The sequence below is a fragment of the Nerophis lumbriciformis genome, linkage group LG19 (genome assembly GCF_033978685.3).
Source record: "Nerophis lumbriciformis linkage group LG19, RoL_Nlum_v2.1, whole genome shotgun sequence".
Classification (NCBI taxonomy): domain Eukaryota; kingdom Metazoa; phylum Chordata; class Actinopteri; order Syngnathiformes; family Syngnathidae; genus Nerophis; species Nerophis lumbriciformis.
In genome coordinates, this window is record NC_084566.2 from 27,826,048 (window position 1) to 27,843,752 (window position 17,705).

At 42.8% G+C, this 17,705-nt stretch overlaps 1 protein-coding gene across 1 annotated transcript; it reads right to left on the reverse strand.

Annotated features, from left to right (window-relative positions):
* Positions 1-349: 349 nt before the first annotated feature.
* LOC133618578 (arylsulfatase I-like) lies at positions 350-16,864 on the reverse strand. The gene is made up of 11 exons (XM_061979074.2): positions 16,692-16,864; positions 15,965-16,119; positions 10,370-10,509; positions 10,151-10,300; positions 9,995-10,069; positions 9,760-9,934; positions 9,463-9,699; positions 3,658-3,804; positions 3,055-3,196; positions 2,456-2,940; positions 350-2,289 (listed from the first exon to the last, which is right to left on the reverse strand). The coding sequence occupies exons 2-11, from the start codon at positions 16,112-16,114 to the stop codon at positions 1,873-1,875; spliced, it is 2,118 nt and encodes a 705-aa protein (XP_061835058.1). The 5' UTR covers positions 16,115-16,119; positions 16,692-16,864; the 3' UTR covers positions 350-1,872.
* Between the last annotated feature and the right edge of the window lie 841 nt (positions 16,865-17,705).

Genomic DNA, 17,705 nt, shown 5'->3' on the forward strand with positions numbered 1-17,705 from the left:
GCTTTTTTTTTTTTTTTTTTTTTTTTTTACATTTAAAAAATGCGAGCAGATAATATCCTGTGATAAATTCAAATTCAAGATAATTAAAATTAGTTGACACCACTGATATTTTCATTATTTAGGTTTGCCTAATTCTTATTTAATAAAATTAACCAAACTTGCTGTTTATCCGCATCATTACTTTTAATTCCAGTGCACCACCTAGTGGTCAAATAACTGCATTGGTTTTAAAAAAAATATTTTTCCTGAAAAACTTGTTGGGAGAAACATTTTTTTAAATCACAAGTGAATCTGATAATGGTGGCTGTGTTTTAATTATTGGTACAGATTCGAGAGAAAAAAATAGATGAATTGGTCAAATAATTTTATTCACAGTTTGGAAAAGCGCCTGTGTCGTATTGAGCTCTTAATATGTTTCATTAAATGCCAAACGGTTCTCGGGATGAAGCTGGAGAGCAGAACCAAGACCACATTATTGCAATAGCAGGAAATATTCCTTTAAAAAAAACTTGGGGAATTAAAAAAAAAAAAAACAGATGTTAAGTTGATTTAAAATGTGGAAACTGTGAATGACAAAGATTGACAATGGAAAAACATTTCTTTGGAACAATCAAGTATTGGGGCATGAATTTTGTGGAATTGTTTCTGAATGTGTGTAAGGCAGATGGAATGAAAGCTATTGATGGGGTAGCGTGGTGCAGACGGTAGAGCGGCCGTGCTAGCAACTTGAGGGTTTCGGGTTCGATTCCAGTTTCTGGCATCGTAGTGACTGCCGTTGCCCCCTTGGGCAAGGCACTTCACCCTTGCTTCTGATGGCTCGTCTGAATGTGATGTAGGGTATCAGACCTTTTAATGTTGATGTGTAGAATGTCCAGATGTTGGCCAGTGGACGAAAGTACATGAACATTAGTCAGTAGGTTTTAGTGGTGGTGAAAATTTGTCGCTTCAGTGTTTTGTTTATGATGTGCTTGCCTCTTTCACATATTTTGTCAATTTAGGTGCTTTGTGGTTTGAATGGTTTGCTTTTCTTTGGTTGAACATTCAGCTGACGTTCTTCCAGTTCCATGTATGTCTTAATACAAGTGCTTAGCATCACCACACAAATGCAATGTGTGCTGAGGTCCATCCATTTTTCTACCACTTGTCCCCTCTCGGGGTCGCGGCGGGGTTGGAGCCTATCCCAGCTGCACTCGGGAGTAGTGCAGAGTCGCCACCTCATCACAGGGCCAACACAAACAGACAACATTCACACACTAGGGCCAGTTTAGTGTCACCAATCAGCTTAATTGAGTCAAAATGGGTTGCACTACTTGGCTGAAACCAGCATTGGTGCTGGTTTGCTGTGTCGAAAAGAAGAATGTGAGGTCAACTATGGAACTACTACACTATTTAAACCTAAACATGTCAATTTAGTGGAGTTTTACGAAGCCCCTTAAGGGACATGGATGTTTTGCGAGATCTCGCAATAGTTTTTTTTTCCTATGTCATTGAACCGGAAGTGAAACAGACGGAGCATGCAGGTGCCTACCCATCATTGTGCTCTGTTGTGGACCATAATACGATTTGATGTCCATATATGTTAGGCCAATACTAAAATAGAAATCAAAAACTTCTCCCACGGATGATGGGTAGGCTCCTCCATCGCTTTGTCTGTTTCACTTCCGGTTCACCATCGATGTGTCTGTTTTACTTCCGGTTCACTGACATAGGAAAAAACCCTTTTGCGAAATCTCGCAAAACATTTTCTTCCCTCCGTGTCCTTTTAGGGGCTCCGTAGAGTTTCCATCCCTAGCGTGACGATAAGAATGTCTCCACATTCACATTACTTAAAAGTCCATAAAAGGATTTCCTGAAAGTGGTTCCCTGTGGCATTCAAATGCGACTGGACATCATCCTGGTGTTGAGTTTTAGAAAGAAGGCCTTGAGCTTGCAGAGTCGACATTTCTTCCTCTTCTTCTTGTTCTTCTCCTGGACCTTTTTATAGATGCCGTCGTACTTTTCCTCTTGGTCGTCCTCCTCCACCCAAGGTGCCCAGGCGCCCCCGCGCAGGCCAGGATCGGCCCCCGGGTCGTCTGGCGGGAAGTAGACAGGCACAGCCGTCCGGTTGTAGAAGGCCAGGCGGGACAGCAGCTGCTGGACCACGTCCGGTCTCTGCTCGGCCAGGTCCTCGCGCTCATATGGGTCGGCGCTGATGTTGAAGAGCCAGATGTTCTTGTGCTTTGAGGTTTTGTAGAAGGCAGAAAAGGCTCGCTCCAGGTTCCACCAGCGACCCGGCAGGGTCGGCAGAACCTGCACAGAAGACACCCTTTTGAAAAACCAAGACGTGACCAGGTTGTGTTAAAGTAATTTCCGGAAAAGACATAACTGTCAAGAGGGCTACCGGTATATTACTCAAAGTGTACCGGTAGCTTGAATGTGGGCCAGAAAGACAAAAATCTGGACCTAAAACCAGTACCTGTGGCGGGACCCACTCTCCATGGCCAGGGTCTCCAGTCAGCAGCTTCCAGTCTCCGACTCTGATGGCCGCCTGAACCGATGTGTCCCACACAGACTGAGACGGCGTCATCAGGAGGTTTTTGTCTGTCAATGAGGTGTTCTGGTGAGGTAACGACATCCTCTTGGACTTGAGATGCAGCTTGAGCTTGGTCTTTGTCGCCTGAGGCCAGGACAGGTTGTGGTCCTGAGACGTGGTCCTTTTTGATTTGGATTTAAAGATCTCTGGCTGTTTGAAGGGAGACGTCTCTGCGATTGACAGGTTGTAGGCAGACTGGACCTTCAGATGAGGTTTCAAAGACTGCAGCTTTTGTTTGTTTTTAGCTTCGGTGTTGACTTTTGGTAGCTTGAATGCAGACTTCTGCTTTGGTCGCAGCCTCAGAAGCTTCTTCTTTTTCTGCTTCTTCTTCTTCGGTTTCTTTAAGGCCAGAATCTTTGACAGATCCCCTGTCCAATCAGAAGAAAACAAAAGATGGTGGATGCATCTAAAGGAACTTTAAACAAAAGGTGCAGGACTTTCTAAGACCAGAAAGGACACTCTGAGGTCCTACTGTGGTTTACCTGGCGCTCCTTCTGCGCTGGCGTCCCAGGTCATGGCAGGTGCGGGGGGCTTGTGCAGGGGGTCGATGTTGAGAAGGATTTCTTGACGAGGCGACTCCTTCCCTTCGCTGATGGCGCTCCACACGTCGTAGCCGTCCAGACTCTATGAGGGGAGGCCGGCAAGAACAGTTCGAGACTACTTTAACCGCAGGGGAGTCATCAGTTCTTCTGGAAGTCGGAGGCGATCTTGATGGAAGCCAAACCGCCTCGCTGCACTACTGTAGAACTTTTGGTCATAGCAGTGAGCCAGCAAGGCGCCAATAAAAGTAATTTATGTCACAACCAACCGAAAAAGCAACTACGAGTCCATGGTCTTAAAAAAAACAAAAAACATCAGGCGAACATTCATCTCCTTGATAGTAAAACATGGACACTTTTACAGCTGCTGTGGAACCTCAACTTTCCAACGGGCCGTCATGTTGACGACAAACATTACCGCCGAGTAAACCCTTTGGCATGAACCAAAACTTTTCTGGCTTTTTACAAGGTGATAAAGCCGTCCAGAGCTTTTAGCGCAGCAACCAAACTTTTCTCTGAAAGAAAAAGTGAATATAAACCACTGACCTGGCTGATGTTGCCCCCAGCGAGGCCCACCAGTGTGGGGAACCAGTCTGTGATGTGAAGAAGCGCTTTGGACACCCGCCTTCTGCGCCGCAGCAATGGGCTGTGAACAAACGCCACGCCACGTACGCCGCCTTCCCAGTACGTTCCCTGAAGGCCGAACACGTTTGTCACACAAGTGGATATAAGACGCACATAAGTTAAAGTACCACTGATAGTCACACACACACTAGGTGTGGTGAAATAATCCCCTCTGCATTTGACCCATCCCCTTGTGCCACCCCCTAGGAGCAGTGAGCAGTAGCGGTGGGCACGCTCGGGAATCAATTTTCCAACCCTTGATGCGGAGTGCCAAGCAGGGAGGTAATGGCTCCCATTTTTATAGTCTTTGGTATGACTCGGCCGGGGTTTGAACTCACGAAGGGGATTAGTGGATGAGAGCGAGAGAGACTCACCTCCTGGTTTGCATGTACACTTTATTTATTTTGACATTTCCAAAAAAGGGACAATGAGAAAAAAAGCAGCCTTGTTTCCACTGATAAAACTAATCTGTGCCTTCCTAAATATAAATGACTTTTTTTTAAATTGAATACTCTTTACATTTATACAAAGTGTGCATGCGTCCCCTCGATGGCGGGTGTTACCTTCAGGACTCCTCCTTTCACACACTTATAAATAGGGATGGGTGTTGTTTACATTCTAAACAATACTCGTACCAAATCGGTACTTCAATAATCGATGCTTTAAAAGTTGCCCAAACCAGTGCTTAAAAAATGGAAAACATCCAATATTTTGCACAAAACAAAACAAAAACAAAAAGCTTTGATTAAATTAATTTTGTGACATTCAAGTTGAGCAGACTAATTTCAATATTTCAGTTGTAAAAATAACACATTAAAAAATAAGAAAATCTACAATAAATTGTCATAATTATTGCAGCAGTACAGAACATACAACCTGCAAAAAGTGACTTGCTATACTTGACTTGTGATATTTGATGCTCATAATTCCGGGTGTTTCTGAATGCAACATTGCTCGTTGTAACCGTCATTGGTGCAAAACAAGGAAGTGCTGCTGAATATGAAGGAAGTTCTTGGTGTCTTAAGGTCAGCAGTAAAGTTTTTTTTTTTTTGTTAGTTAAAAAAAAAAAAAGCATCAGACTGTATCTACTGTCAGGAGGGTATATTACTACAATATAATACTTGTACAATATCAGTACTACTACATGACTTACAAGATATTACTTGTACAATATCACTACTACTACATTACTTACAATATATTACTTGTACAATATCACTACTACTACTACATTACTTACAATATACTACTTGTACAATATCCCTACTACTACATTACTTACAAGATATTACTTGTTCAATATCACTACTACTACTACATTACTTACAATATACTACTTGTACAATATCCATAATACTACTACATTACTTACAAGATATTACTTGTACAATATCACTACTACTACATTACTTACAAGATATTACTTGTACAATACCACTACTACTACTACTACAATACTTACAATATTCTACTTGTACAATATCCATAATACTACTACATTACTTACAAGATACTACTTGTACAATATCACTACTACTACTACATTACTTACAAGATATTACTTGTACAATATCCCTAATACTACTACAACATTACTTACAAGATATTACTTGTACAATACCCAGTGTTGAGACTAACGCGTTACAAAGTAACGCGTTACAGTAACGCCGTTAGTTTCGGCGGTAACTAGTAATCTAACGCGTTATTTTTTTTTATTCAGTAATTTAGTTACCGTTACTACATGATGCGTTACTGCGTTATTTTACGTTACTTTTGATGTAGTATCGGCTAGAAACAGAAGCGCTGCGGTGTCATTCTTCTGAATCTTCCTCTGTCACAAGCCGGAGAGAAGAAAAGAGGCGCGGTCTATGTGTGTGTGTGGGTGTGGGGAGGGAATGAGGCTGAACGTGCTTGAACCACGTTACGACATCCCGTCGCGCACCCACTTCAGCAATAAGATTGTGCCAGATCTTTATGAGCAGGAGAAGAAAAAAGTTGTGAATGAACTATCCCGAGCATCATCTGTTGCGCTCATGACAGACGGCTGGACGTCCAGCGGAACTATAAGCGCTCACTTCATCACAGCAGACTGGGAGATGAGAAGACACGCCCCCTCTACGAGAGTCACCTTGCGCAGGTACTGACACAAGCAGTGGAGGAATGGAAGATAAAGATATCCCAGTCACGCGTGATAATGCCAAAAATCAAATAATTACAGAGAATGAGGCAGGACTGGGACCACGGATAGGTGCTTTGCACATGTAGTGAATTTGGCATCACAGAAGGGAATCTCAGTCAATAGGATGGAGCGCCTCTTTGGGAGGATCAGGAAGGTTTCTTACTTCCACCCAAGCACAACAGCTGCTCATGTGCTTAAGACAAAGCAAGAAATGCTAAAGCTGCCTGCTCATACATGATGTCCCAACGAGGTGGAACTCCACTTATGATATGTTGGAGCAGCAGGCAGCTATATACTCTGCATTGACCCACAACACCCTGAAGACAAATGTCACCCTGTCTGATGATGATGTGAGAGTGGCAGATGAGGTCCTCCAGGTGCTTAAACCCCTCAAAAGTGTTCCATCTCTACTGAGCACTGAAACTTCACCATCTGTGTCAATGATCCTGCCAATGAAAACAAGTATTCTACAATCCATGGCTCCAAGTGTGGAAGACAGCAGCATCACTCCAGATGTCAGGCCTTATTTCACTACCTATGTTTCAAGGAAGATGATGTTTCTTCTTATGTTGCACTTGTTTTTTATTAATGGTCATTGGTCCAAGTTTAAAGAAAGGAGGAATGCCTTTTTATGTTGCACTGTTTTTCATTAATTATGTCAAAAGGAAAATAAAAATGTATGTCAAGTTGATCAACAGATTGTATTATTCTCCAGTGCAATAACAGTACTGAAATGAAGGCAAAAAGGGCATTAATGGGAGCTTTTAAAAAAAAAAGAAGAAAAAAAGAAGTAACTAAATAGTTACTTTTCACAGTAACGCATTACTTTTTGGTGTAAGTAACTGAGTTAGTAACTGAGTTACTTTTGAAATAAAGTAACTAGTAACTGTAACTAGTTACTGGTTTTCAGTAACTAACCCAACACTGACAATACCACTACTACTACTACATTACTTACAATATATTACTTGTACAATATCACTACTACTACTACTACTACATTACTTACAAGATATTACTTGTACAATATCCCTAATACTACTACAACATTACTTACAATATATTACTTGTACAATATCCCTAATACTACTACAATATTACTTACAATATATTACTTGTACAATATCCCTACTACTACTACTACATTACAAGATATTACTTGTGCAATATCCCTAATACTACTACTACTACTACATTACTTACAAGATATTACTTGTACAATATCACTACTACTACATTACTTACAAGATATTACTTGTACAATATCCCTAATACAACAACATTACTTACAATATATTACTGGTACAATATCACTACTACTACTACTACTACATTACTTACAAGATATTACTTGTACAATATCACTACTACTACATTACTTACAAGATATTACTTGTACAATATCCCTACTACTACTACTACATTACTTACAAGATATTACTTGTACAATATCACTACTACTACATTACTTACAAGATATTACTTGTACAATATCACTACTACTACTACATTACTTACAAGATATTACTATTACAATATCCCTAATACTACTACTACTACATTACTTACAAGATATTACTTGTACAATATCCCTAATACTACTACTACTACTACATTACAAGATATTACTTGTGCAATATCCCTAATACTACTACTACTACTACATTACTTACAAGATATTACTTGTACAATATCACTACTACTACATTACTTACAAGATATTACTTGTACAATATCCCTAATACAACAACATTACTTACAATATATTACTGGTACAATATCACTACTACTACATTACTTACAAGATATTACTTGTACAATATCCCTACTACTACTACTACATTACTTACAAGATATTACTTGTACAATATCACTACTACTACATTACTTACAAGATATTACTTGTACAATATCACTACTACTACTACATTACTTACAAGATATTACTATTACAATATCCCTAATACTACTACTACTACATTACTTACAAGATATTACTTGTACAATATCCCTAATACTACTACTACTACTACATTACAAGATATTACTTGTACAATATCCCTAATACTACTACTACATTACTTACAAGATATTACTTGTACAATACTCTTATACTACTACACTACTTACAAATGTAACCCAGCTGGTTGGGCCCTGTGCCTTTATCCCATCCCACATGGGGACACAAACTTGGTCTTTCATTTGAGAGGCGAGTGTGCTGACCAGCAGCCAGCAGTACTCTTCAAGTTGTCAGTGGGTGAGGTTTTACTAACATACACCTGGCACAGCCATGCTGGCTACACAAGAGGTTAGTTGTACAATATCACCATCAAGCATGTGTTGCAGGTTGCTGACTCTATATTCATTTAGCACCAAAATAAGGCACCGATGGCTTCTATATTTTGGTCTGGTCACTACCGGTGGCATTTTGTAACCAGGGTTTGATGCCCATCTAACCCGCCTGGTTCAGTCCCTGCTTTTATGTTCCGCCCGGGACTCCAACCAGGGTCGTCCGGCCTGAGAGAGATGAGCTTGCTAACTACCGAGCAAAAAGCCTGGGCTTTCAACCCGGTAACCAGCACTGCTCTTAAAGAGGAATTGCACTTTTGGGGAATTTTGCCTATCGTTCATAATAATCCTTATGAGAGACAACAACACTCATCGATTTTTTAAATTATAATTTTAAAGATGATAAAGAAAACGCTTGGGAGATGCGGCTAATGGTTGTAGCCTTCAAAGTCCTCTCAAACAACTTCAAAACCCTCCAACATTTTGTGTACACACTGCATATCATTATATAATGTAGTAACATTCATAACAATATGTCATATGTACAATATTTACCACAATTTGATCATTTTAATCATTTCCGGGACTGACTTGTTACGCACGTTGATTTCCGTTTCCATAGCAGCGCACGTCGTACTTCCGGAAGCAAAATGCTTGTGTGTGTTTTAAAGTACCAATGATTGTCACACACACTAGGTGTGGCGAAATGTGTCCTCTGCATTTGACCCATCCCCCTGTTCACCCCCTGGGAGGTGAGGGGAGCAGCGAGGAGCAGCGGCGTCGCGCCCAGGAATCATTTTTGGTGATTTAACCCCCAATTCCAACCCTTGATGCTGAGTGCCAAGCAGGGAGGTAATGGGTCCCATTTTTATAGTCTTTGGTATGACTCGGCCGGGGTTTGAACTCACAACCTACCGATCTCAGGGCGGACACTCTAACCACTAGGCCACTGAGTTTTAATCATGGCACACTTGGTAACAAACAACAAAGACGTCTATTTTATGGACAAATGAGGATTCACAACCTTATCTTTTTGAAGCTGAATATACGGAGGATGAAGTACTGCTTCTAGTAACCGTCCGCTGTGTCCTTGAGCGAGACACTTCACCCTTGCTCCTGGTTAGGGTCTTGCATGGCAGCACCCGCCTTCAGTGTGTGTGAGAATGTGTGTATGTGGAAATAGTGTCAAACCATTTACCAAGAGAAGAGCATCGGTCCAACAGAGACGTCGTCCATCTTGAGACCGTTGGGACACTTACCTTGCGGCCTCTCAGTGGCCAGTTGCTGCCGCCGGTGAAGGGCTGAGCTCCGTTGTCGGTGGAGTAGACGATGACGCTGTTGCGGTAGAATCCGTACTTCCTCAGAGCGTAGGTGACATTACGCACCGCCTCGTCCACCGTGGACACCATGGCGGCAAACTTCCTCCTGGCCACGTTGGCCATATGGCGGTACGGGTAGATGTAGGACTTCGGCGGCTGCAGAGGCGTGTGGACCGCCTGGCGGGGGGAAGCGGTTTTAGTCCGCGTCTTGGCGGCGCGTGAGGTCGACGGCGTTACCTGCAGGGACAGCAGCAGGAAGAGCGGTCGCTCGTTGGGGTCGTGGCGCTCCAGGATCTTGCGTGCTCGCTGAGTGAAGAGCGTGGTGGAGTACTTCCCCTCCTGGCCCCAGGCCACGTCCTCGTTGTCATGGAGATCGTAGCCGCACAGGCCCGGACCGTCACACGAGCCGTAACTGGACAGAAATGAACGGTTGTGGACGCCCGTAGTGTACCTGGGCAGGCGCATTGCTCACCTGTAGTAGTCCACACTTCCTGTCAAGGACCCAAAGAAGGTGTCAAAGCCCTTCCTGGTGGGCAGGCATGCCTTCCTGGATCAAAGAGTAGCCATTCGGTTTTAGCAAAGGCTATCATACGGAGTCTGGAAGATTATGGATGGGGGCCGAGCTCACCTGTAGAAGCCCAGGTGCCACTTGCCCACCATGTGCGTGGCGTACCCAGCCTGGCGCAGCCTCTCAGGAAGCGTGTCCATGTGCAGAGGAAGACAGCTGGGCTGCCTGGGCCTGATGATGGAGTGTTGAAGTCCTGTGTGGATCTGATACCTGCAAGGAACGCCAACAAAGATGGGGTCTCCGGCTGTCTACACGGGGTGCCCACGTTCCCACCGGTACCTGCCGGTCAGGAGCTGGCTGCGTGACGGCGTGCAGATGGGCTGGACGTAGTAGTTCTCCAGCTTGACGCCCTCCGCCGCCAGCTTGTCCAGGGTAGGCGTCTGGATGGCGGGGTTGTGGTAGCCGATGTCATTGAAGCCCTGGTGGACAAGTTGAGAGGAGTCAGGGACAGTCAATCAATGTTTATTTATACAGCCCTAAATCACAAGTGTCTCAAAGGGCTGCACAAGCCACAACGACATCCTCGGTTCAGATCCCACATCAGGGCAAGGAAAAACTCAACCCAGTGGGATGACAATGAGAAACCCCCCCCAATGGACGTCGAGTGGGTCTAGCATAATATTGTGAAAGTCCAGTCCACAGTGGATCTAACGTAATAGTGAGAGTCCAGTCCATAGTGGATCTAGCATAATATTGTGAAAGTCCAGTCCATAGTGGATCTAACGTAATGGTGTGAGAGTCCAGTCCATAGTGGTTCTAACGTAATAGTGTGAGAGTCCAGTCCATAGTGGAACTAACGTAATAGTGTGAGAGTCCAGTCCATAGTGGTTCTAACATAATAGTGAGAGTCCAGTCCATAGTGGATCTAACGTAATAGTGTGAGAGTCCAGTCCATAGTGGATCTAACGTAATAGTGAGAGTCCAGTCCATAGTGGATCTAACGTAATAGTGTGAGAGTCCAGTCCATAGTGGATCTAACGTTATAGTGTGAGAGTCCAGTCCATAGTGGATCTAACGTAATAGTGTGAGAGTCCAGTCCACAGTGGATCTAACGTAATAGTGTGAGAGTCCAGTCGATAGTGGATCTAACCTAATAGTGAGAGTCCGGTCCCTAGTGGATCTAACGTAATAGTGAGAGTCCAGTCCATAGTGGATCTAGCATAATATTGTGAAAGTCCAGTCCATAGTGGATCTAACATAATAGTGAAAGTCCAGTCCATAGTGGATCTAACGTAATAGTATGAGAGTCCAGTCCATAGTGGATCTAACGTAATAGTGTGAGAGTCCAGTCCATAGTGGATCTAACGTAATAGTGTGAGAGTCCAGTCCATAGTGGATCTAACATAATAGTGTGAGAGTCCAGTCCATAGTGGATCTAGCATAATATTGTGAAAGTCCAGTCCATAGTGGATCTAACATAATAGTGAAAGTCCAGTCCATAGTGGATCTAACGTAATAGTGTGAGAGTCCAGTCCATAGTGGATCTAACATAATAGTGTGAGAGTCCAGTCCATAGTGGATCTAGCATAATATTGTGAAAGTCCAGTCCATAGTGGATCTAACATAATAGTGAAAGTCCAGTCCATAGTGGATCTAACGTAATAGTGTGAGAGTCCAGTCCATAGTGGATCTAACGTAATAGTATGAGAGTCCAGTCCATAGTGGATCTAACATAATAGTGAGAGTCCAGTCCATAGTGGATCTAACGTAATAGTGTGAGAGTCCAGTCCATAGTGGATCTAACGTAATAGTGAGAGTCCAGTCCATAGTGGATCTAACGTAATAGTGTGAGTCCAGTCCATAGTGGATCTAACATAATATTGTGAGAGTCCAGTCCATAGTGGATCTAACATAATAGTGAGAGTCCAGTCCATAGTGGATCTAACGTAATAGTGTGAGAGTCCAGTCCATAGTGGATCTAACGTAATAGTGAGAGTCCAGTCCATAGTGGATCTAACGTAATAGTGTGAGAGTCCAGTCCATAGTGGATCTAACATAATATTGTGAGAGTCCAGTCCATAGTGGATCTAACATAATAGTGAGAGTCCAGTCCATAGTGGATCTAACATAATAGTGAGAGTCCAGTCCATAGTGGATCTAACATAATAGTGAGAGTCCAGTCCATAGTGGATCTAACATAATAGTGAGAGTCCAGTCCATAGTGGGGCCAGCAGGAGACCATTCCGAGCAGAGACGGGTCAGCAGCGCAGAAATGTCCCCAACTGATGCACAGGCGAGCGGTCCACCCCGGGTCCCGACTCTCACTTCATCCATGGCCAGTCCACTTTAGGACTTGGCTTTTTCCACCTGATGGACCAAGAACCTTTCTTCTAAGTGTTCCATCAAGAACATTCCACATGCTAACTGAGGCCTGCTCCACAAATGTGGTTTATTTTCATTCTTCATTGTGACCTTGGGAAGAACTTACTGGAAGGTTCACCCCTGAATGTTTTCCACGTGTGAAAAATCTTAACTGTGGTTTGCAAATATTCTTATTGACGCTTAGCAACCTTGCTTGTGTTCTTCCAAAGTTCATCATTTTATGAGCTGCCGCATCCTAAAGGTCACATGAGAGTAAATGTCGATACATAAGTAGGCCTGGGCCGATGATAATTCAATTAATGGAACGATAAATGAAAGTAAAGTCGATCATTGGCCTATTCAGAGGTTAGAGTGTCCGCCCTGAGATCGGGAGGTTGTGAGTTCAAACCCCGGCCGAGTCATACCAAAGACTATAAAAATGGGACCCATTACCTCCCTGCTTGGCACTCAGCATCAAGGGTTGGAATTGGGGGTTAAATCACCAAAAAATTATTCCCAGGCGCGGCACCGCTGCTGCCCACTGCTCCCCTCACCTCCCAGGGGGTGATCAAGGGGATGGGTCAAATGCAGAGGACAAATTTCACTACACCTAGTGTGTGTGTGACTATCATTGGTACTTTAACTTTAACTTAATCATTTTCCATAGACAAATTGCTATGTTCGTGTCTTTGTTTTCTTCGTCTGCCGCTTCCAATCAGGGTACAAGAGTGTTTGCTCTGTGCATCGTTCATTTAATATCCATCCATCTATCCATTTTCTACCGCTCGTCCCTTTCGGGGTGGCGGGGGGTGCTGGAGCCTATCTCAGCTGCATTCGGGCGGAAGGCGGGGTACACCCTGGACAAGTCGCCACCTCATCACAGGGCCAACACAGATAGACAGACAACATTCACACTCACATTCACACACTAGGGACCATTTAGTGTTGCCAATCAACCTATCCTCAGGTGCATGTCTTTGGAGGTGGGAGGAAGCCGGAGTACCCGGAGGGAACCCACGCAGTCACGGGCAGAACATGCAAACTCCACACAGAAAGACCCTGAGCCCGGGATTGAACTCAGGACTTTCGTATTGTGAGGCACATGTTCATTTAATATATCAGAATTAAATCAAAGGATCGAATCTAGGGATGTCCGATAATATCGGCAGTCCGATGTTATCGGCCGATAAATGCTTTAAAATGTAATATCGGAATTTATCGGTATCGGTTTCAAAAAAGTAAAATTTATGACTTTTTAAAACGCCGCTGTGTACACGGACGTAGGGAGAAGTACAGAGCTCCAATTAACCTTAAAGGCACTGCCTTTGCGTGCCGGCCCAATCACATAATATCTACGGCTTTTCACAAACAAGTGAATGCAAGTCATACTTGGTCAACAGCCATACAGGTCCCACTGAGGGTGGCTGTATAAATAACTTTAACACTGTTACAAATATGCGCCACACTGTGAACCCACACCAAACAAGAATGACAAACACATTTCGGGAGAACATCCACACTGTAACACGACATAAACACAACAGAACAAATACCCAGAACCCCTTGCAGCACTAACTCTTCCGGGACGCTACAATATACCCCCCCCCCCCCCCCCCCAACCCCGCCCACCTCAATTTCCTCATGCTCTTTCAGGGAGAGCATGTCCCAAATTCCAAGCTGCGGTTTTGAGGCATGTTAAAAAAAATAATGCACTTTGTGACTTCAATAATAAAAATGGCAGTGCCATGTTGGCATTTTTTTTCCATAACTTGAGTTGATTTATTTTGGAAAACCTTGTTACATTGTTTAATGCATCCAGCGGGGCATCACAACAAAATTAGGCATAATAATGTGTTAATTCCACAACTGTATATATCGGTATCGGTTGATATCGGAATCGGTAATTAAGAGTTGGACAATATCGGAATATCGGATATCGGCAAAAAAGCCATTATCGGACATCTCTAATCGAACCCTCTTGTTAGTCATCCACAATCTTTGTCTCTGTGGGCGGAGGCGGGACTACTAGCTTCTGACAGCCGCAGAGTCTCGTGAGTCACAACCATAGGCGCCGATCTACGTTTCTGCCAGTGGGTGCTCGGTGTGTGTATTAAAAAAAATAAAAATAGACGTTCAGCAAAGTTAATATCCCATAATATCACCTGCTCAGTGGCCTTGTGGTTAGAGTGTCCACCTGAGATCGGTAGGTCGTGAGTTCAAACCCTGGGGTCATACCAAAGACTAGAGATGTCCGATAATGCCTTTTTTGCCGATATCCGATATTGTCCAACTCTTAATTACCGATTCCAATATCAACCGATACCGATATATACAGTGGTGGAATTAACACATTATTATGCCTAATTTTGTTGTGATGCCCCGCTGGATGCATTAAACAATGTAACAAGGTTTTCCAAAATAAATCAACTCAAGTTATGGAAAAAAATGCCAACATGGCACTGCCATATTTATTATTGAAGTCACAAAGTGCATTTTTTTTTTTAACATGCCTCAAAACAGCAGCTTGGAATTTGGGACATGCTCTCCCTGAGAGAGCATGAGGAGGTTGAGGTGGGCGGGGTTGGAGGGGGTAGCGGGGTGTGTGTATTGTAGCGTCCCGGAAGAGTTAGTGCTGCAAGGGGTTCTGGGTATTTGTTCTGTTGTGTTTATGTTGTGTTACGGTGCGGATGTTCTCCCAAAATGTGTTTGTCGTGGGTTCAAAGTGTGGCGCATATTTGTAACAGTGTTCAAGTTGTTTACACGGCCACCCTCAGTGTGACCTGTATGGCTGTTGACCAAGTATGCCTTGCTCTGCCATCCGGGGGGAGCTCAAAGTAAAGTCGCTGCTCCTCCACATCGAGAGGAGCTAGATGAGGTGGTTCGGGCATCTGGTCAGGATGCCACCCGAACGCCTCCCTAGTGAGGTTTTTAGGGCACGTCCAACCGGTAGGAGGCCACGGGAAAGACCCAGGACACGTTGGGAAGACTATGTCTCCCGGCTAGCCTGGGAACGCCTGGACGAAGTGGCTGGGGAGAGGAAAGTCTGGGCTTCCGTGCTTAGGCTGCCGCCCCCGCGACCCGACCTCGGATAAGCGGAAGAAGATGGATGGATGGATGGATGTATGTTTACTTATTTAGGATAGCTAAAAGTTCTTAACTTCCCAAATACAAAAGAAACAATACTTATGATAAATAAAAGTTTAATGAGTTTTAAAGGGTTACTTACATTATTACATGCTATGATCTCATTAGTACTTAAATTGGTCTCAAAATAATGCTGACAATATAATTTTTCTGTAATAATTTATCGGCCCTGTGTTGTCCCACGAGATGTTTCCTTCTGAGGGCTACTTTTACAAAATAAAAATGGCAGACAACCCTTTACTGTTGTTTTGTTGCACAAAATAGACGTTGCGTTTATTGACCCATCGTATGTTGGAACTACCAGCTTAATCTAACGAAAGGTGACTCGCTGCCCCCGTACTTGTTCTTTAAATGTAATGAGATAGTCGGGTCTGATGTGTTCATTAGTACTGGAGCGACCGGTTGCAGACTTGTCCCACACAAACCCACCTGGTCGTCGATGAGGATGAAGATGATGTGCGGCTGCTTGCTGGGCGTCGCGCCGTCCTTCCGGTCCTGCTCTTGGCCAGACGAGGAGACGACGCCATCCCAACACACGGCGCTCATCATCAGGAGAAAAGTTGCGCTGGCCGCCCACATCTTTCCTACAAAGAGTGAAGCAGAAAAGTCGGATTGTCGGTGAACGCACCATCAGCGCTTCATCAAAGCACAGCCCAGCTTTTTTAAGTACACTAACCTTATTTATCATTATGAACAATCATTTTAATATTATATTTTTTATACCAATGTCTGTTTGTTATAAGTGGTCAAAACTATAATTGTATTACACATGAATCCATTTTATAAAAATGCTTTTTTTTTTTTTTTAAGTTTCTAACAACCAAGTTTAATATTTATTTTAACTTAATCAGTTAGATGCAGTCTGATATTTCTAATGTTTGCCTAGTGACAGCATTTTCCAAGTTTTTGGTAAAAAATGTACACTCGCTAAACGTGCGTGTGCGCACGCGCGCGTCAGACGTGCACAGACTGGTCTTAATTAGTTATGAAGCTTGCAGTCACATAACTTTATAAAAACACAGTTACAAGTTTTTTGTTGAGCATATTTAAATTAAACAAGGCATTTGCTTCATAAAATATATTTTTTAAATGCCATTTCTAGTAAGAAAGTCAAAACATCTGTGTTATTACTTCAAGGCCCCCTATCAATCAATACCTCGATATGGAATCAATGCCCGTGGACGGTTCTTGCGGCGCGGCTCACTTCATGGTCCTGGACTCGGTTCGGTTCTTGAAGAAGTTCGGAAAGCCACCGCATGTCCTCAAGTTTCCAAGAGAACTTTCCTTCCTCCTCCAAAGTTTTCTTCACACTCCCGCTGAGGAAAGAAGAAAAAAAAAGTAAAATCACACCATCAAGCCACGCTTGTCATGTGCAAAAGCTTCCGGTGTGACCTGCCAAAATAAGACACCTCAAGTCAGCGTTCGCAATTATTTGACCAAAACGACCGTGGATATACCGTTAATTCATTTTTTATCCCCATTTGAATAGTTTTAAGTGTAATATTGATGAATTTGTTGTAATTTTGCTGTAGTTATTTAGTTATTACTAGGGGTGTCCGATAATGGCTTTTTTGCCAATATCCGATATCCCAATATTGTCCAACTCTTAATTACCGATACCGATGTCAACCAATACCGATATATACAGTCGTGTAATCAACACATTATTATGCCTAATTTGGACAACCAGGTATGGTGAAGATAAGGTCCTTTAAAAAAAAAAAAAAAAGTATTAAATAAAATAAGATAAATAAATTAAAAACATTTTCTGGAATAAAAAAGAAATTAAAATAATATAAAAACAGTTACATAGAAACTAGTAATTAATGAAAATTAGTAAAATGAACTGTTAAAGGTTAGTACTATTAGTGGACCAGCAGCACGCACAATCATGTGTGCTTACGGATTGTATCCCTTGCAGACTGTATTGATATATATTGATATATAATGTAGGAACCAGAATATTAATATCAGAAAGAAACAACCCTTTTGTGTGAATTAGTGTGAATGAGTGTAAATGGGAGAGGGAGGTTGTTTTGGTTGGTGCACTAATTGTAAGTGTATCTTGTGTTTTTTATGTTGATTAAAAAAACAAAAAAAACAGATACCGATATTTTTCGATATTACATTTTAAAGCATTTATTGGCAGGCCGATATTATCGGACATCTC